This window comes from Vicia villosa, linkage group LG5 (assembly GCF_029867415.1).
Source record: "Vicia villosa cultivar HV-30 ecotype Madison, WI linkage group LG5, Vvil1.0, whole genome shotgun sequence".
NCBI classification, from domain to species: domain Eukaryota; kingdom Viridiplantae; phylum Streptophyta; class Magnoliopsida; order Fabales; family Fabaceae; genus Vicia; species Vicia villosa.
Window position 1 is genome coordinate 143,672,631 of NC_081184.1, and position 21,492 is coordinate 143,694,122.

General features: G+C 32.2%; 2 protein-coding genes across 3 annotated transcripts; both read left to right on the forward strand.

Annotated features, from left to right (window-relative positions):
• The first annotated feature begins 10 nt into the window (after positions 1–10).
• On the forward strand, positions 11–2,017 carry LOC131607644 (H/ACA ribonucleoprotein complex subunit 3-like protein). 2 transcript variants are annotated; one of them, XM_058879622.1, is made up of 4 exons: positions 11–86; positions 189–269; positions 386–428; positions 1,682–2,017. In XM_058879622.1, the coding sequence occupies exons 2-4, from the start codon at positions 216–218 to the stop codon at positions 1,777–1,779; spliced, it is 195 nt and encodes a 64-aa protein (XP_058735605.1). In that variant the 5' UTR covers positions 11–86; positions 189–215; the 3' UTR covers positions 1,780–2,017. The 2 variants fall into 2 exon arrangements, with proteins under 2 accessions (XP_058735605.1, XP_058735606.1); XM_058879623.1 differs by having other exon boundaries at positions 32–86; positions 210–269.
• A 10,089-nt stretch (positions 2,018–12,106) lies between these two features.
• On the forward strand, positions 12,107–20,474 carry LOC131602912 (CBS domain-containing protein CBSCBSPB3-like). Its single transcript, XM_058875138.1, has 14 exons — positions 12,107–12,370; positions 12,559–12,727; positions 12,837–12,969; positions 14,381–14,551; positions 17,421–17,499; positions 17,604–17,723; positions 18,051–18,117; positions 18,658–18,763; positions 18,837–18,895; positions 19,193–19,299; positions 19,383–19,504; positions 19,686–19,765; positions 19,849–19,938; positions 20,054–20,474. The coding sequence occupies exons 1-14, from the start codon at positions 12,246–12,248 to the stop codon at positions 20,219–20,221; spliced, it is 1,596 nt and encodes a 531-aa protein (XP_058731121.1). The 5' UTR covers positions 12,107–12,245; the 3' UTR covers positions 20,222–20,474.
• Positions 20,475–21,492: the final 1,018 nt, after the last annotated feature.

A 21,492-nucleotide genomic window follows, 5' to 3' on the forward strand; every position in this document is an offset into this window, starting at 1 on the left:
TTCAAAGATCACAAAACCAAAACCCTAAACCCTTCTTTTCCACGCCTCCTCCATCTTAGGGTTTCTTTCTTCTGTTTTTCAACAAGGTTCGTTTCTCACGATAACAATTTCGTTGTCCCGAACTCTGTTTCTAGATCTTCTTTCTTCGCCACACTCTTTGCTAATTTCTTATTTAACTTTTTCTGCAGTAACTTGTTTTCAGTTTTCAGTGAATCATGTATCTTCAGTTTTACATCAACGATAACGGTGACAAAGTCTACACTACAAAGGTAAATTTTATCCCAGTTGAATCTTCAATCAAACTCTATAATGTTTTTATCATCATATATTCATTGTTTGTTTCAAAAAAAAGTGATGCTTTATTTTGTTTGATTCTCGTTTGCAGAAAGAGTCACCGGTTGGGTTAGCTACTCAATCTGCTCATCCTGGTAATTTGTTAAACTCAGTTTAGATTTATTGCTTTTATTTCGTATGATTATGATGCCTATTGATTGATATTATACATGTGAGTAAATAAGTGATTATTAAGTACTTTTCCTCCTATTTGTTCTTTATTTTTTAATTCACTATTGTTCTGTTATACTGTATCGTGATTCCGTGTACCGGTTGTAACAGTGATTGTGGTCGTTGCCATACTGGTATCATAAATTTGTTCTTTATCATAAAAATGATAATAATGGGGATCGATGCACCTTATGATACAGTTTTGGTGCAGCCGTTTTTGCAGCACCAGACTGATCCACTTCACTACTCACTGGATAAGAGTCAAATATTTTTTTCATAACTTTGTTCTTTAATAAACTTTTGTTCATGGAAAATTATAAGGAGGAGCACAATGAACTCTGTTTAACACAGTACACCGAGAGCCAGCTTAGAAAATTTTCTTAAAAAGTGTTTATGAAAAGTATCTTGTGGTGTTATTATATAGTGGTGCCATAGCCGCTATGGCGGATACTCATGGCGGTTTTGAGCTTGCCGTAATCGTAAATATTGGCCATTTTTGTGTTTTTTTTCGCCATGATATGCTATAACGTTGCCACAAAGTGACCGGTATGGTGGGATTTTGGCTCACCGCCATCCGCCATCAACAACAACGATGGCATCTTCTGTAATTATCACTTTATTGAAATTAGATTATGCATTTCTCTTTGTAATTAGTTACTGCATTGTATCTCAATTCTTATGCACCTGTCTGGTTTAACTTGTCCTTACACTTCTATAATTTCATAAACATTATTTTTAATTAAGTGTTTATAAGTTAAATGCTAATCAAACTGGACCTTTTTCTATTGCGTTAATCTCTTGCAAGGAAATTGTGTTTGATGTAAATTGGAAGGAAACATGACTGTGAAACATTGTTAAACTGAATAAATAGCACTACAATGTTTTATCGGAAATCACGTTACGCTGAATCAACTGCATTATAATGTTCTGTCGTAAATCATCTATACCACTAAATCAATGTAACTTTATATCGTTCTTAAAGTTTTACATCTGATACTTTATATATTAACTATGATGTCTGTTTTTGCACGCCCTTGATTCTGCATAGGTGAAACCAATCACTGCCAATCTAATTTCACATTTTTTTTGTTGAAAAATACTGTCCAATTTTATTTAGAATTCACACCAATTTCCTATACTTACAAGTGATTTTTCTTTTATTTTCCTGAAACTGCAGCCCGGTTTTCTCCTGATGACAAATTTTCAAGGCAGAGAATTCTTTTGAAAAAGCGATTTGGACTGTTACCAACCCAGCATCCAGCTCGAAAATATTGATCAATGTTCAAGCTTTAGCTATTACAATGATGCATTCAGTGCTTATCAGTGTTGTGATCTATAGCTTGTGTGAAGTAGTTTAGTCATTTATGATTCTGTTTTGAATCAATTTAATCAAAATCTTGCCCAAATGTTAAGACTGAAGTCAAGTGGCAAATATTGAAGTACTGTGGAATGAATGATTTAATATTAATGATTGCAATCTATATGCTTTCCCCTGTTGGTTCTTTATTTTTTATTTCAGTGTTCTATTTAATTTTTCATGTTTTATGTTTTACTTATACTTTTTCTTTCGATTTTATCTCTAGCATAGTCAACATCAGAAATTTACAATAGGCTGTAAAATCAAAATGTTACTACAAACAATGATTAGTAGTGCCAACGAGATATCTAAACATACATTTAGTAACACTAAGATGTGATCCTTGTGGAGAGGTTTGAAATCTGACACATAAACCTACAGAAAAAACAATGTCTCGCCTATTAGCTATATTTTAAGTATAATAATGACTCAATTTTTATTCCGAAGATTTCACTTATCATTCATATATATTTTAACAGATCACAAACATGGTTCTCTTCCATCCCCCCTGTCTTTTGGTTTGCCTTTAGTAGAAGATCACCAAACACCTGTGTGTTTCTTTTTTGCATATTTATTTGCTATTGTTTCTTGATATGACTTTCATTAACTATTATTCAAAATGCAAAAATATGTTGTTTTTCTTTTTTTATTGTGTAAACTAGGGTTGGCAATCAAAGATACAAGAGAGTTTTATGATCAAAGATGTTCAAAAGCTCAAAATAACTTGGTTAGCTTGGTTAGTGGTTGAAGTTTACCCAAAGATTAGGCATTGCTTTCAAATTTGGATTTTGGTTCCTTGTAGTCAAAGTTGTGGTCAACTCTTGGTCAAATGGACTTTTCTTCAAGGCATGACCTATAATCTTTGGCCATATTCATCTCAAGCTTCATTCAACTTCATTTGATCAAGAGACGTTCTAGTTTGATGTTTATTTTCACAAGTGATTCAAGTTTGGTTCATGGTTTATTTTCATGCCTTTTCCATGCATTTTCTTAAGCAATCATCAAGATTAATTAAAGGTCATTCAAGTTTAATTCATATGGTATTCATTTGACCATCATTGAGCTTTAAAATGCAAGAAAACATCAAAAAATTCAAGTTAGTACAAGTGTGTTTCACCTAAAATCAAGGAAGGCATACCATTTGATCCAAAAGACATAACTTTCTCAATTTTCAACTTTTATGGGAACTTCTTGAGGCCAAATGTCCCTCATGATGTCCTCTACAACTTTGCTTCAGAGGTAAAACATCAATTCAGCCTCGAAGCATCTCAAATTTTGTATTGGATTTCAGACCATTTGTGCACAAAATAAGATTCATGACATGTTTGACCTAATGCCAAACCAGATTTTCAGTGGCACGACCTCAACTTTGCAAGGTTGCCATTTTCAGTTCAAGTACGCTTTTGAATTCATTCTTTTTGCATTTGATTCTCCTCCATGAAAGAAACATTTGACTCAAAGAAAATAAAAAATGAATGAGTATATTCCATTTGGCCTCAGTTTGAACATGGTGACCTAAACTTTGTTTTGTACCGTGACCTATAATTTGCAATCACATGAAACTCAACTTGGGACCACCCAAACCATGTGCAAACTTTCTCCTTGCCACAAAACGCATTTCACCACTACACAAAACGACTTGAATTGTTTCAAAACTCACATGTTTCATGCCATTTCTCACACGGTTTGGATCTAGAAAATTCTCAACTTATTTCACACGATTGGGATCTCATTTGACACGTATGATGAACTCACTCCCTTTACTATAAATATAAAATCATTTCCCCTTCATTTTCAAGCTTAAATAGCCCCTGAAACTCTGCAGAAATATCAACCCGGTACTCCAAAAAACTAGAAGTTGATTCTTCATTTCAAGCTTGTTTTAACTTTCTAATCACCACCCAGAAACCTTCAACGACATCATATGAAGTTGTTTGAACAAGTATAGAAGTTTGAAACACTCTGCAAGCATCATCACCATTTCACCATCTTCAAACCTTGAAGCTCACTTGGGAAAGGTAGATACGAGTTACATTTCATAACAAGCAAAATACCACTCTCTTCGTCTTGGCTCACTGATTCAAAGGCCTATCTTACCTGCCATTTATTTATTATATTAGGCATTTAATTTAACTTTAAAGAACTAGGGTTCTTTGTGTTTTTCTATTAAATTTTCTCTGTTTGGAGTAAATGAATGGCTCCAATGCAGAGAGATGTGAAAGATGATGTAAGTTGAAGCTACATTGTGTGATATTTAAGCTTAAAATAACAAGTTCATGATCTGCAGACATTAGAAGCTGGAGGCTGAAGACGAAGGTCTTTGCGCGTGTGGAGGCAAATTTGAATCTTTTGGCCAATGAAAACACGCCACCTAGTTATCCGTTGTTGTTTTTAATTTCTTTTTCTTTTTTTTAAACCATTTTAATGTCCTTTTGTTCAAAATTCATTAAAAATAACTCTTAAATGATTTTTATTTCCTACATTTTTTTCATACTTCATAAAAATTATTTTCTACCACATATGTTTTTTCTTCAACATTTTAATTTGATTTTTAGCATTTTTTGCTATTTTATTTTAATCATTTTCAAATATTTTTGTGTCAAACTTTTGAGACAAATTTATTTGAAATATTTCTGACTTTCTAATTTTTTTTAGCTTTTTATTTGACGTTTTGATGCATATTTTGCATTTTTTCTTTTATTTTTATTTATAAACTATTTTAAAATCTTTTTAAAACATTTTAAATCTTTTTCTTTTGATTTAATTGGTTGCTTGCGTCTGACTTTTGTTGACCTTGATCAAATATGGTTGATTGATGTTTCATCTTGTTCATTTGAACTTTGGATTGATACTTTGATTAAATTAACTTCCATCATTTCAAACTTATCATTAAATGATTATTTGATTATTTTGGATTGGATTAATGATAAGTTTCATCTCATTGTATTATGAAAAAGATTGATTGAAGTAATGATCCAATCCCCGTGCCTCTGTGCTTGATCATTTTTCTTCTTTTTTTTTTTACTTGTATGACACATAAATTGCTATTGACCGATCTCATATAGGTGCTACTTCTACTTTTTTTTTGATAAACAGTGCTACTTCTACATAACTTAAGTACAGTTACGATTGCTTAATATACTCTCTCCGTCCCATATTATTTGTCACATTTGATCATTTCACATAGATTAAGAAATAGTAATAAATGAAAGAGAGAGAATATCATTTTTATCAAATTATCTTGATTAATTATTTGTGTATTCAAATTAGAATTAATGTTAAGTGAGAAAACAATAAATTAAGAGTATTTATTAGAGGGTTGTCATACCCCAAAATTTGCCCTCATATATTTGCAAATGTTATTTTATTTCGAATAATTGACATAGCACATTTGGTAAAGATTTGAGGTTAAAAGGTACAAGAGCGAGAGGTCCCTTCGAAGTTGCCTTAACAGTAAATGATCTTGTCCCTCGATGCTGCCTCAGAAATAAGATGATTGTCCCATTGCTAAGGTATTCTTGCCTGTTGCCTAAATGACTATTCTATCCTTCCTTAAAGACTACCCACCCTCTTTATGATAGGGACAGTTTTATGGCGAACGATAATTTTTCGATGACCCTTAACATCCAATGAAAAGACTTCCTACCCTCTTATGATATGGATAGCCTTTTCAGACTGAAAAGCTAAAAAGAATAATTTTTCTAACTTAGGGTAGGTGCTCCTGATTGCTTGCTCTATTCAAATTCAAATTCAAAATTCAAAATCTTTTCCCACTTCTTTTCAAAGAATCTTTTAAAAAAGACTACGCTTATTTACAAGCTAAAGTTCTTATTCAAACATTTTATTATTCACACACTACACTTCAAACATTTTGAAAACAAAGTGAGCTAAGCAATTAAGAGCCCATGGATAACCATGGATACAAAGGGTGCTTACACCTTCCCTTTCTATAACCTACCCCCCGAACTCAATCTCTTTTAAAGGACTTTTTCTGTTCTTTTAGCCTTTCTATATATTGGATAAAATAAAAGTCGGTGGCAACTCTTGCTATCCGCAATATTTTCAAAAAGTCAGTTCTCCCACCGTATTACAAGGGTACAATTGGAAGATTAAATATAAAATTGTCTTGGTAATTTAAAGTGACAAGTATTTTGGGATAATTTTTCCCTAAATGTGACAATTATTTTGGGACGGACGGAGTAACAATAAATTGTCCCGATTCGGTTGATTCCATCATTCCCGTTAACTTGACCTAATATTTGTGCTAACTTTACTTTTATGCACCTTTAATTTAATTCCGTTTATCATTAGGCCATTTGCATTCATGTCATTTATTACTTGTCATTAGGTTTATGCTTTTTTGTCTTTATTGTTTTATATTTACTTGTCAAAGACCAAAAACATTTATATGGACTTAATAATATTGTTTTTATTGTGTGAACTCTTAATATTGTTTTTATCTTTACAAAGTTGTCTTTATTGTTTTATCTTTACTTGACAAAATTCTAAAAACTCTTAATAATATTGTGTGAACTTGATGTTACTTTCCATAGCTTGAGTATTATATGGACTTATTGACTTAGGGTAAAATTTTCCTTGCTTGCAGTTTATTATATCTGAGACCTTGAGAATTCATATGGATCTATGATCTTCAAAACAAAACTCGGCCCTAATCCTGACAACTTTGTATCTTGGCTTGAACTTAGGATTTCATCTGATGCTTTGTGATCTTAATGTTAATCTAAAACACTTGTGGTCTTGAATTTCATATGAGACTTTGGATTCATCTGATCATATGTTTTTCTTACTTGCCTGTTGCTTTTTCTGGCTAAATCTAAAGGGAAAGGAATGCTCATTTTGACTAATGTTAAATGCTTTCTCCATATTGTGGCTAGTTCACTTGCACATACAAAGGCTTTCTCTTGGGTTACATTATAATGAGACATTTTATTTTTCTTCTCTTTTATCTTTACACTTTTGGATAATCTCTTCATATGAATTAAACTTCTTTTGGTGTTTAAACGCTTCTTTTGGCTAGTTCACTTATGCATATTCAAACGCTTTCAAAAACCTAAAAAGATTAAAACTCATCAAACTTCTTTTGGTGCCTTTGTTTTTTTTTCTTTTAAAGTATTTTTCAGAAAGGAAGAACATTAGTTCAATTATTGCAGTGATGCAACCCTTAGCCCCTAAGAGTTGAGGTAAAAGTTGTTGATATTTTCCATTTGAATGTGAGACATGCTTGTGAACTAAATCTAAGTAAATCTCTTTATATCAAGATGATGTAAATACACACTCCCGCATACTTGTGGATGGCAAATGGTGTTTTCCACTCGAAGACGACGAAATGTCCTTTCCATAAAAACTAAGCAAACAAACTTTTGTGGTTCTTTTTAAGCAGAACTACAAATGCTCTAATTTTCCCATTGCACATAAGGGATATGTAGGAATAAGATGCAATATCTTTCCTAGCACAAAAAAAAAAAATTCTTTTCTTATCTCATCAATCTTTTGCAAATTTTAACCCTTTAGCCTAAAAACACAAATTTTAAAGAGTTTCATCTAGAGTACCACAAATGTGATGAGTGCTAATACCTTCTCATTGCATAACCAACCTATATATCTAAATCCTTTCTTTTGTTGGGTTTTATTGATATTTTCCCTTTCATTTGAAAATAATAAAGTTCGGTGGCGAATCTTGCCTTTGCAAGTTAAATTAATCAATAGCTTAATCTCAATTTTATCCGTTGCGACATCGATATTCCATTTTTCATCTTTGTTAAGACTAGATGAAGGTTCTTTATTAAGATTAGATGAAGGATATACATGAGTTACCATCATTTTTTCTTCATTCATGTTGTATTTTTTCCAGAAGATCCTTGATATATTTATCGTGACATAAAAAAAACCATCCTCATGTTGTTTTTTTAATCCAAAAAATATATAAGTTCTCTCATCATGATCATCTCAAATTTTATTTCTATGAGGTTTGAAAGTCCTCACACATTTGCTCGTTTTTTGAACCAAAGATAATGTCATTTGCATATACATGAACGGTTGAATGATCATTTTATGTGTTTTTTAAAATAACATTGCTTCAATTTATCCTCTAGAGAAATTATTTTTAATGAGAAATATACTTAGTCTTTCATACCAAGCCCAAGGAGCTTGTTTCAGACAATACAAAGCCTTTGTGAGTTTAAAAATATGATTTGGATTAGTTAAGCCCCTAATACCAAGAGTTTGATGAACATATACTTCTTCATTTAAAAAACCATTTAATAAGGTACTTTAAACATACATTTGAAAGCATTCAATGTATTTATGTACAACATATTAAGGAGAAAATGTATTTATGTACAACATATTAAGGAGAATTCTAATAGCTTGTGTTCTTGCTAAAAAAGTATAATAAGGTAGCCTTGTACATGTAGGGTTATTTTAGATATGGATATTTGGATGATACGTAGGGCCAGCTAACGCAAAGTGGTGAAAAGCTTTGTACATATGTTTTTGAGAAAATTGGAGACCCTCCTTTGGTCCTAAGACTGAGGTATTTATAGAGGCTTTCTTGGGCCTAGAGTTACAGAGCTATAGGAATAACTTTGCATTGGTTCAACTACCAATAAATGATGATAAAGGGAAAACTTGGTCTTCCCATCGCGACACAAAAAATACCCAAGCGTAAGAAACACTCGAAATACAATATAGTCGCCACCAAACTTTATTTTTTCCAAAGGAAAGGGAAAATATCAATAAAATCTACGAAATAAAAGAAAACGGTTGTCACAACCAGATCATATTCGGGACTCAGTTATGAAAGGGGAAAGGTATTAGTGTAACGCCCCATACTGCTTTCACAATTACTGACTGACCTCACAAAGCAACACGAGTTTTTTCAGCATGATTTGCCCCCACTCACACGCTTTTTGGGAAACTTCCTAGAAGGTAACCCATCCAAATACTACTCCAAGTCAAGCACATTTAACTATGGATTTCTTATCCGTTAGGATACCGAAAAGAAGATGCATCTTGTTGGTATAGGTAGTACCAATCAACCCTTATAAGCCTTCCTTCAACCATGCAGTCTCATACCTGCTCAGCCTCAGGATTCTTCTCATTCCAATGTGAATTCGGCGACCACTCACCGCCCTCTTCGGCCTCAAAAGTGTCTCATTATCACTACTAGAAAATTTATTTTTAGTGACCAAAAAATTTCTGTCACTGTAGTGACCGAATTAGCCACCAAAATTTGATATTCGTGAGTCAATTTTTAGAGATTACAAAATCGGTCACTAAAATAAATCATCCATCGATTTAGAGACCTAAATGTTGTGACCACCTATTCGGTCACGAAAAAAATATTTTTATATACAATTCAATTTATATATAAAAATTAGAGACCGAATTTCGATCACTAATATTTTTTGTTTTCTTTTTCTATTATTAATTCTCTTTATTATGTTACTATTTTCTTTCCATTTTTTTTAAAGATTTTAATTCTCTTTCAATTTTTTAATTTTTGCAAAAAAGTTTCATCTTTTTTATTGTTTTAACAAATAATATATTTATATTAAAATATATGTATATATGTTTAAATATAAAATATAATAATAGATATATGTTGGTGTAGTGGCAAGGTCTTATTAAGATATGCGGAGGTCATGAGTTTGATTTCTAGGTATTATAACTTTTAATTTTATTTTTCAAAAAAGAACACTAAAACCAGTCACAAATTCGGTCTCTTAATTTTGGTCACTAAATCCTTCACAAAAGCTTAGCGTCTAGCACTTTTTCAACCGAAAAGTAATGGTCGCTAAATCTGTTACTATAAATGTTTTAGTGGCCAATTTTTAAGTTTCCTGAAAGTAGTCTAGGGTATTACAATTAGCACATCTCACATCCGTTATACTCAACATGACCCATTTAGTTAGGTTCGCGAATGCGTGTTAGCGTGATGTTTATTTGCAATCTTCTAATTATTATGCGAAAAGAAAAGAAAGAAAGAAAATTTAGGTTTTTTATTATTGTGCTCGCCGAAATTTCAAAATCCTGTGCCTATATATTCTTAAGTGCAATGGGAAAATTAGAGCCTTGTAGTTCGTGGTAGAAAACCAAGAATTTGTTGGTTTTTTTTAAAGAGTGATGCTTAAATCAGATTGAGCGGTTGAACATTGCTTGTTGCTCGGTCTTGGAGGCTGAAGCGTTAGTTTGTTTCTCGTCAAAATGGATAAATCATACTCGTTTACGAAAAGGTTTTCAGAGTCGTGCTAAGGGACAAAAAGATAGTTTGATGAGTTGACTTTGCTTTTAGAGGATAAAAATGTCAAATCACCAAGCTATACAACTTGTATTCTAACACTAGAGGAAAAGGTAGGACATACGTCCATTTCGTCCGTTTATTTGTTATTGAAAAGGAGTTAGACGAGTTTAGTCATAACCCCTCAACATAAGGTGAATATCTAAATGGCCATGCTATACAACTTGTAGTCGGATATTGGAGAGAAAGGTAGGACATGCGTCCATCCCGCTCATCAACCGTTTGTGGAATTAAACTAAACTCACTTAATTATTGTATTTTAATCGGATCACGAATATTCAAATGACCAAGCCTACCAGATAATCGAGGAAAAAGGAGGATACACGTTCACCTCGTATGTCTAATCCATTTATTAAGAAAAATATTACGCGCTTTAATTTAAAATCGGGTGAAAAATATTTGGTATTGATCAAACTTTTCATTACATTCAATTAAGTTTATTTTAAAAAATTGACTTAACATTGGATTAAGCGTTTTAATTCTTTTGAAAATATTGAGTTTAACCGAATATTGAGTAATCTAATTTTCTTGTTTTTTATTATCCAAAATTTCAAAGTAACCAAAAAATTAACTCTAAACCTCTAAAGAAAACCTCAAAATTGAACCTAAAACTCTTAAACAAACAAACACTTAACATCAAAATCACACAAAAACTATAAAAAGACAACAAGAATTCAAGCGAAGCATAGAGATCAACACAAACCCAAAATTACTACAAGGAAAGTTCAACCAGTTTCCATAGAAGCAAACAACAACATCATCAACAAAAATTTAAGCTTCAAGGAAAGAAGCCAAGAAAACTACCATCCAAGGTGATTTCGCCTTCAAAAAGGACTCAATCCAATAATCTTGAAAGATTACAAACAAACGTTTAAGAGATAGAAAACACCTTAGTCCTTTCAAGTATACAGACTATCACTTAGTCACTTGAGAAAAAACAAATATCAAAATATTTACAATAGAAAGTGTTTACAATAGTGCTTTAGATAAGCAAATGAAAAAAATTCAAAAATAAATGTTTAAACACAAATTGAGCAACAACTCTTTGTGTTATGAGTTTCTCTTGGATGAATATTTTCCATGTAAATATTTTGGCACAATAACTCTCAATCAATTCTTCAATTTCCTTGTCTATATTTTTCAATGAAATAATGATTCTTTATATAGGCCCAAAATGTAGACCGCTGGAAAAGACAAAATGTCACTATCGTCGCAAGCTGACATAACAGTGGCATGAGATCATGGGAGACAAGAGCACAAAAATTCTTTTGATCAACATATGTTTTCACCATAGTGGGATGTGTACTGTATTGTTGTACTATTTCTTATAGGGCAAATTTCTTGATCTTATCTTCTAATGAAATACTTATGATATGAAGTAATGATGAGTCCAGAAGATATCACGTTAGATGAGTGTTCCAAGAGTATCAGAGTCTTCAGAGTTAAAAGTAAAAACTTATTTGAAAAATTAATCTTGACTTCTAATATGGAAGAAAAAACTTATTTGAGCTGGAAATCTTGACTTTTGAACCGGTATTTCATCAAATTTTTGTTAAAATCTTGACTTCTGAACCGAAAGCAAAAACTTATTTAAACAAAAAATTTTAAACATTAAAAAGATATTTTACTAAAACAAAAAGGTATTACAATCAAACCCACCCTCAAAGTTGAGGTCCATGTCCCGACAATTGGACACAAAGAAACCACAACAAAAACTATTTCCAATTTTACAAGCAAAACAAAATGGAAATCATTGCCCTTTACTCATTTTGTTACAAAATTTAGCTTCACCTTTATTATTATTATTTTTCTAAAAAAGAAAAAAATTTCTTACAAAATGAAAATCTGAATTTGACTGAAATATAATAATAATTAAAAAAAGAAAGAAATAATCATTAATTAATGCCATGCATTAATATATTTCTAACAGAATGTAACAAAAAAAAAACTGTAACAGAAGAAAGAAGAAAAGGGAGGAGAAAGAGGTTGTTGATGGTGGTAGCTGGTGGAGGAGAAACAGAAACGGAAGAACCCTAATCTCTCTGTCTCTGTTCAGAAACAAAAATGAGCGGTCATTTAACCAGGAGGCACAGTGGGACCCACAAAAAGGCTCCTTCTATGTCCAAAAGGATCGAAAATGGAACCGCCAGCGAACCTTCCAGCAAACCTTCTTCTCCTCCTTCCTTCGAGTAATCACTTTCTCCTTATTTCAATCTTGTTCAATTTATTATCATCGTTATTGCCAGATTTAGTTTAATTTTTGTTTTTGTTAATTCGTTTATTCAATCTAGAGCTTTTGAATTTTGATGAATTGTTTGTTGATTAAGTTTTAGTTAATTATTTTGGTATAATTGTGGTTGTTGGTGAAATGATTTAGGTCTGATGGAGGAGAAAGGACGGTAAAGAAGCTTAGGTTGTCCAAAGCCCTCACTATATCTGAGGGGACATCAGTTTCAGATGCGTGTCGGCGAATGGCAGCGCGGCGCGTTGATGCTGTTTTGTTGACTGATTCAAATGCTTTGTTATCGGGGATCATGACTGACAAGGTTTGTGAATTTTCTGTGTGAATGTGTGTTTATTGAGTGAGTGGAGTGCATAATATAGTTTGAGATTTAATTTTAATGTATAATGCAAGGATGTGTGTGTTGTGTTTAGGATATTGCTACTAGAGTTATTGCCGAGGGTTTGCGACCGGATCAAACAATGGTGTCAAAAGTAATGACTCGGAATCCTTTGTTTGTGACGTCAGATACACGGGCCATTGAAGCCCTTCAAAAGATGGTCCAAGGTAAGCTTCATTCGTTAATATCAGTGTTATTATTTGATTTTAGGATGTCGTATATTCATGTTGTTGTCACGAGTTTATCAGGGAAGCCTGCTGTCACTTGTGTTATTGAACCATTGGTGACTTGAGCTTGATCCAATGATCACTTCTTTCTTCATTTTCTTTCAGTTGCCTATCTCTGGGACTTAGAATATGTTGGGTGGTAGACTGGTAGTTGATCCCTTGAACTATTAACTATTCACTGTGCCTTATTATGTTTTTTCTTTGTCGCAATATTCCTTTCCCAACCTTTGCTCATTTATTACTCTGTCTGTTTCTTTGAATAATGGTGCCTGATCGTGCAAGAATTCGGCAGTGTTTCTACTAGATTCCGTGTTTACATCTTGTATAGATGTATAGCCTATAGGTTTGTTTGACTAGCACTACAAGCAAGCATGTAAGCTCATATAATTAAAAAGGACCCGTTTGACAACAATCATTTATTCATGAGCTTATTACTTATTTTTATTCCTCCCTCCGTTCCTTTTTAAGTCACTTTTTAGAATTTTTTTTTTCCTTTTTAAGTGTCATTTCAAATTTGAAAGTAGAATTGATTGTATTTTAGTTTAAATTACCCCTAGTTATTTATTATGTATAAAGAGAAAAAGTCAAATAAATTAATAAAAAGTTATGGGTATTGGGTAATATAGACAAAAAGATAATCATTGTTTAAAAAGTAACAACTTTTATTAGCTTTCTAGATATGTGTAAAAAGTAAAAAAATGACACTTAAAAAAGGAACGGAGGAAGTAGCTTATAGGACCTGTTTGATTTGCAAAATGACAAGTCTTGGACATAGTAGTACATGGCAAGCCTTTAAGTTACTGGACAACTTTTTATCCTGTACGACATTTGATGAACAATGAACAACATAAATAAAATAATGTATTTTTTTACTATAATACCCTTTATACTATATATATATATATATATATATATATATATATATATATATATATATATATATATATATATATATATATATATATATATATATATATATATATATATATATATAATTTTAATGAATGTAAAAATATAAATCAAGGAGAGAAATGATAATAGAGAGATAGAGAGGTAGAGAAAGAGAAGAGAGGGGGAAAAAGAGGAGAGAATTAATTAAATGTATCTTTTTTTCGTCATTTTAAATCTATAAGCTAGTCCAACCGATAATTTTACCAAACACTGCATATTCAATTAACTAGCTTATCCATTATTAGCTATTTGTTATAAAATTCACCCGCCATCAGCTATCCAATATAAACTCATCCACTATAAGCTAACCTATCAGCTACTCACTATTGTTTACCCAATAGAGCCCTAAAGTAATTCTTTAAGTGAGGTACAATTTGATTATTTCTTTTTAAACTTCTAGGGAAATTCAGGCACCTGCCTGTTGTGGAAAATGGGGAAGTCATTGCCATACTGGATATTACCAAATGTCTTTATGATGCCATATCTAGGATGGAGAAGGCTGCCGAGCAAGGGAGTGCCATTGCTGCTGCAGTTGAAGGTGCGGAACGTCAGCGGAGTAGCAATGCATCTGGTTAGTTATTAAAAGTATTCTCATGCTCTTCTTACAGTATTCAACTACCAACTGTATTTGAATTTGTAAATTGCATCCACATACAGACATGTGTTTTTAATGTTTATTATACAGTAGGTATCACTGTTGAGTTCTGAAGCATATATATTTTTAAATTTATGAAACTTGTCATCTTGTATACTCTTAAGTTGATTTTACTGTTTCTACAATAAAATTCAAGCTTTATTTATCTTGCTGCTGAAATTAGAAACAAGGAAGCTGGTAGTTAATAGGATAAGATAGGTAGAAGAGAATTACAACTGTGCACTTTTTTTCTCCTTCTAGTATACATCTTTTTAATCAAAAAATGTTTGAGGAGTGGATACCATGTCAATCCTCTACTAACTTAAGTAATAACGCTTGGTTAGTTATTCCCTAAGTTTGTTATTATTTTTTATTGACATTCCTCAATTGTGATTTGTGATTCTCTTAAAAAGTTCTTAACATTCTTGGCTTTGACGACTTGAAGTTTTTATCTAATGAACTGGAAAGGTTTTATCTGCAAATAATAAGCTGAGTAGATAGACGTTTTGAAGTTATGGGATTTAAGGTAAAAAATGAGAGAAAAATATTATTGATAATTGATAATAGCTTAACATTTACTTATTCAAAAGACTCGATACTAAACCCCATACCCTATTTATATTGATACATAGGCTCAATCCTAAACCAAAAACAAATCATGATAATAATAACTAGTATACAATCTGATACTAATAGGTACTCTAAATTAATATAAGAGATATAACATATTTTATAATATGGAATTACTCCCCCTCAGGCTGAAGCTTACTAAGCTTTAAGCTTGTTACAAACATACCTTTTAAAAGAGAAAATGTAACAATTGAGGCAACAATCTGAGGTATGTGATTCAGATAAGCCTTCAATCTTTTTCTAACATCATCAAAACCCTGGCTTCAAAGAAAAATTAACCCCAATTTGACAACGGATGGATGCCAAAATAGACAAACGGTTAACCAGTAAACAGAAGTAACTACTCAAAGCTTAACCATTTAACAGAAGTTAACATGCTTAGCAATAAGAAAAATCAAACAGCATTGGTATTAGGCCAGTGCCCACTTTGGCATCTGAAGCCTTAATTGAAATGTGTCACCACATCTTCTCAAACCATAACAACATTTTGTCAGCCCTCACTCCTGCAGCGGAAGTCCAAACATGAAGGTTTCACAACTTCTAACAAAAAAAAAGGTGTTAGGCCAGTGCTCGCTTCGTCTACTGACACCTTAACCTGGAAGTGTCACAACTTCAAAACAAACTTAAAACAATATTAAGTCCATGCTCAATCCCACAACTGAAACTCTAATTGAAATGGATTATGGTGGCTCAACTTCAATCAAAACAAAATACCAATGGCGGAAAATACTTGTGGCAGAACAACCCAAGAGCACATGCAACACCGATCAAATCACAGAAACACAAGACAACAAGCCACCAAAAAACCAAAAAAAGAACAGTAGCAAAATCAAGGACCTGAAGCATGTTCATAGAAACTGGCGAAGTGAAGGTTCAACCTATAATACTGAATAATAAGTCCTCTAGATGGTTGTCCAAGCAAGACATTTGGCAGGCCATTTTTGTTACCCATCAATAAAATCTTAACATCTTGTGATTTGGCAGCCTATTTTTGTTACCCATCAATAAAATCTTAACATTTTGTGATTTACTCTTAAGATTATCAGCAACTTAAGAAGAGCATTACTCTCACTCAGTCCAAGCAAAGGCAACATATAGTAGGCAGAAAAGACACAGAGTGTTGAGGAAAACGCCAAAACAGGGAGCTTGTTCTTAAAAGTGGGACCCACAAGCTGGATGGTCCCTACCAAAACAGAATGAGCAGACGAGCTAAATGGGACTAAGGTAACGAGAACTTAACAAATATCCGAATCAGACACCAGAAAAATCACGCCGGAAGGCCGAAGGACGTGCTCTCACACAGGACTGTTGGCGGCTGCATGAGGGCTTCCCCGGCAATGGAGGTAGCACATTTGAGCGCATGGATCTGTTTTTGGAGTTGAAAATTTTGGGATTGCATAGATCAGAAGGTTCGATACACAATAGATGTATGGAAAAACGTCAAAAAAAGAAAAAGAGAGACCTATTATTATATCCCAACCTCTTATGAACTCAAGCGGAATAGTAGCTAGACTTTTCAAGGAGGATCAAAATAGGCTCTAGATACCATGTTGAAGTTGTGGGATTTATGGTAAAAGATGAGAAAAATAATTGATAATAGCTTGACATTTACTTGATACAAAATACTCAATAATAAGTCCTGTTTATAGATGTACATAATACATAGACTCAATCCTAAATCAAGAAAAAATCATATAATAATAATAAAAAATCTAATACTAATATATACTCTAAATTAGTATAAGAGATATTATAAAATATTTTATAATATTATAACAAGATGAATGGAGAATCCAATACTATTAAGGGAGTTGCATTAAAATTCAGCACATTTAGGTATTAATATTAAATCTGTACCTTTTAGGGTATGCAGTTATATTTTATGTTTCTTACTTTTAAAACTGTTTGAATGGTTTTGTTTCTTATCTTTAAAGTCGATTTGAGTGGTTGCCAAGTGTTTCAGTGTTGTTAGATTTGACACGGTTGCCACTCAGTACATGTTTGGTATCACGATGGATTGAAATGAAATTTGACTTCTTTTATTGGTCTTTTTGTATATTGTCAACTTCTCTATCCTTGCTTTATCAATTTTTAGAAGTGCTGTATATTCTCCTTATTTCTTCTTCATATTCTAATGATGCTAATATTCTGTCTCAATTGTTCCCATCTTTATCAGCTCCAAATGCTTTGTTAGAAACATTGAGAGAGCGGATATTCAAGCCTTCCTTGTCAACCCTAATCAGCGAAAATACAAAGTAATTTCCGCATTGTATTTTGTTGTATATGTATGTATTGCTACATGATGCTTATATGGTCAAGTATCATTGTTTTACAAAGTTCTGTAGCTTTATGTTTCTAGGGTTGCTATTGCATCAGCAGCAGATCCTGTGTATGTAGCTGCAAAAAAGATGCAGGAGTTGCGTGTTAATTCAGCTGTTATCGTATCCTTGTCAGGATCCAGGATTCAAGGGATACTCACGTAAGATCATTTTTAGAGGCTTTACTCTATTCTACTTGAGTTCTCATTAAATGGAATGACATAATTTTCTTAGATAACACTTCCCTTTAATGATATTGGGACTGAGCTTTGAAACCTCTTTTTTGTACAATATATTGTTCTCTGGTAGGTGCCTAGTATTGTTCTATAGATTTCCATCCCATCTTGTCAAGTGGATTGGTGGTTACATTGCTATTCAGTGCTGATGTTCCTATCTTTTTCCCTTTCCGCGTGATCCAGCTCAATGCAGGCATTCTACCTCATCCTTCCTAATTTGCTCCTTTGTCATTGTATGCATCTTTTATGCAGGTCAAAGGACATACTAATGCGTGTTGTGGCTCAAAATCTCTCTCCCGAATTGACTCTAGTGGAAAAGGTTAATATTTTATTTTGATTTAAATATGTCATTGGTCTCTACAAATATACCATATTTTGTCGGTGGAATTTTTTTTATTTGGTTTTGGTCCTTGCAAATATTTTTTATTTTGCTTTTGGTCATTGTTATTTTGTTTGGTTTGGTTTTGGTCTCTGCAAATATTTTTTTTGGTTTGGTTTTGGTCCTTGCAAAATTGATTTTTATTGGATTTAGGACTAAAATCAAATATTCTACATGTTACCGGGATCAATTTCAATATAAATCAATTTTGCTAAAATTAAAACATAAGAGCAAAGACCCAAAGCAAAATAAAAAATATTTGCAAGGATCAAAGCCAAATAAAAAAAACTACCAGGACTAAAGGGGTATATTTGCAGGGATCAATTAAATATATAAGCCTTTTATTTTTCTAAAAATCAACGCAAGTGTAAAGATTTTTGTTTGTTTTATTGTGAGACACTATTTCTTCTGTTGCCTTGTTTTTGGTCGATATTGAGAACTGGTTTGATTTTGTTCTTGGTTCTCCCCTTTCTCACATAGGTAATGACTCCAAACCCAGATTGTGCAACACTAGATACAACAATACTTGATGCCCTGCATATGATGCACGATGGGAAATTTTTACATCTTCCTGTGCTAGACAGACGTGAGCTTACTTTCCTAAGTTTACTGGCAGATTCTAAATTCTTACTTTTCACTGACTATTATTGTTTCTGCAGATGGATATGTTGCTGCTTGCATTGATGTTTTGCAAATAACTCATGCTGCAATTTCCTTGGTAAATTTCATTTTTGAGATGCATAAAAATCATAGGTAGCATTTTGTGGACATGTTAGAATGTGATGAAGCGTAACATAAGTGTTCTGTATTATGTACGGTGGATTTAAAAGTGTTTAATGGATCAGTTCAGCTGTCCATATAACATTCCTACTTTTGGCATCTTCATTATTTGCAATCCTTGCGGTGTTCACTTTTATTGAAATTGAAGTCAATATTGTGTAGAAAGAGTCATGTACCATTTTTTTATTAACAATTGATACAGATGCCAATTTCTGATTACTAAGATGTACCCTAGGTTGAGAGTAGCTCTGGAGCTGTTAATGATGTGGCAAATACAATTATGCAAAAATTTTGGGACTCAGCTTTTGCTCTTGAGCCACCAGAAGATTTTGATACTCATAGGTACACTGGTTGTACAAATATTAAGCATGGGATTTTTTTTTCTTCTTTTTTCTGATATTTGAATCTGAGTTGTTTTATTGCAGTGATGTTTCTGGGCTCATGACATCGGATGGAGCAGATACATCAAAATATTCTACGGGTTTTGGAAATTCATTTCCTTTCAAATTTGAGGATCCCAATGGTCGCATGCATCGAATCAACTGTGGTAACTATCTTGGGGAAAACATTGGGAAGACTTGGTCTATATCTTGTTTGTTTTTGTCTTGTATGTTTGCCTCCAACATCTTGTGCATTGAGTCTGAACATGGGTTATGTGATTTTATGCTCTTCTCTACCCACTTTGATTCTTATTAGAACTCAGTTATTTATGTTGCTGTTTTTTGTAGGTACTGAACATCTAGATGAGCTAGTATCTGCAGTCATGCAGAGAGTTGTTATCAAGGACAGAGAACTCCCTGCAATCGTGGTGTGTTTCATGCTAGTGCAAATTCTTCTGCCTTAAGAGTTACATGTCTTTAGTTTCATACTAACTTTTTCCTCATTTTATAGTACGAGGACGATGAAGGTGATAGAATTTTTCTTGGAACCGATGACGATCTTGTTGCTGCTGTCAGCTATGCTAGATCTGCAGGAGTGAAGGTCAAGTTATCTGCTTCTACTAGCTTTTGTCATTTGACGATATTAGCTTCTATGGGATAATTCACTTGGATTTGATCAATACATTCTCATGTAAAAAATGTCTTTTGTATTTCAGGCTTTAAAGTTGCATTTGGATTTCAGCAATTCAGTCAAACCAACACCAATCCCTGGTACAGCCACTAGACCAAAATCTAGTGTTTTGTCTCTCAAGTCCAGTATATTTGCAGGGGCTATTGTTATAACAAGCATTGGCGTATTAGTCTACCTAAAACGATCCAAGTAACGGGTTTCGTGGTTTAAGCCAGAAAAAGCAATACTTGCTCTGTATGAATCCCAGAGCTCTTTTGCATTTTAACTGCTCATTGCAAAGGAAGTGCTGAATACTGAAATAGGAGAGCTTCTCTAATATTGAGTCTTTTTGTTTGGGGTTAGTATTTATCCCCATGAGATGGTAGCTTATATTTTTTTTGGTCTCTGATGTATCTGTAACTTCTACTATCTACCCATTAATAAAAGATTGACCAAACTTCCAAAAATATCCTTCTCTTAAATTTTTTTTACACTACACTTTGGATATTTTAGTAATTAACTAATTCACTTTAGCTTTCAATCATCATTGGACACTTGGCAACCTCAATTCTTTTTCTCCCCAAGACACATCTTCTCTCTCTTAATTCAAATTTCAAATTTCTTTCACATTTCATTTTCCCACACTTTTTTACTTTCATTTTAATTTTTCTACATTTACTTATTATCACAAAAAATATTAATAATCTATTTTTTAATTTTAATAAAACTAAATATTTATTTATCTCACGGGTCACTATCAACACAATATTTAATTTATTTTAACCGACCATTGCACACTTTCTCTATCTTAATTAAAATTTCAATTTTATCTCACATTTTATCCCACACCTTCTTCCTTTCATTTTAATTTTTTTTCTATTTAGTTATTATCCCTAAAAAATAATTTATTTTTTAATTTTAATAAATAAAAAATTTATTATCGGACGGGTCACTATCAACGCAATATTTATTTTATTTTAATATTGTTTTAACTTGAGAGGTAATATTCTTATTTTTATGACGGGCCACTATCAACACGATTCTTTTTTTTTTATGATTATTTAATACAATAAAATATATATGATAAAAATAATGAAATGAATGAGAAAATTAGAATCACTCAAATTTGCTATTTTTACGGGTCACTTTCATCATTATACATTTTTTATTTTGATCAACAAAATATTTATAAATATTTATAATTATTAGTAATATTCGTAAATATTTGTAATGTTAGATAAATCCTATAAAAATTCATGCTTTCTTTACAAATGGAATCCTATAATTATCATAAGACCAATATCCATTTAAGATTATGTATTTTAGATGATGTACCATTGTTCATCATCTCACCAAATATATTGATTTTTTTTTGTATTTAGAACATATTTTATCTATTCTATTTGTTTATTATCACTAAAAATACCAATTAATCTATTTTTTAATTTCAATAAAATTAAAAATGAACTTTATCAAAGAGAATAA

Coding starts and splice junctions, on each gene's coding strand:
- LOC131602912 (XM_058875138.1), top strand. CDS start 12,246: ATGAGCGGTCATTTAACCAGGAGGCACAGTGGGACCCACAAAAAGGCT. Junction 18,764..18,836: donor TCTTCCTGTGCTAGACAGAC/GTGAGCTTACTT, acceptor TTGTTTCTGCAG/ATGGATATGTTGCTGCTTGC. Junction 19,505..19,685: donor CATGCATCGAATCAACTGTG/GTAACTATCTTG, acceptor TGTTTTTTGTAG/GTACTGAACATCTAGATGAG.
- LOC131607644 (XM_058879622.1), top strand. CDS start 216: ATGTATCTTCAGTTTTACATCAACGATAACGGTGACAAAGTCTACACT. Junction 270..385: donor ACAAAGTCTACACTACAAAG/GTAAATTTTATC, acceptor TCTCGTTTGCAG/AAAGAGTCACCGGTTGGGTT. Junction 429..1,681: donor TACTCAATCTGCTCATCCTG/GTAATTTGTTAA, acceptor CTGAAACTGCAG/CCCGGTTTTCTCCTGATGAC.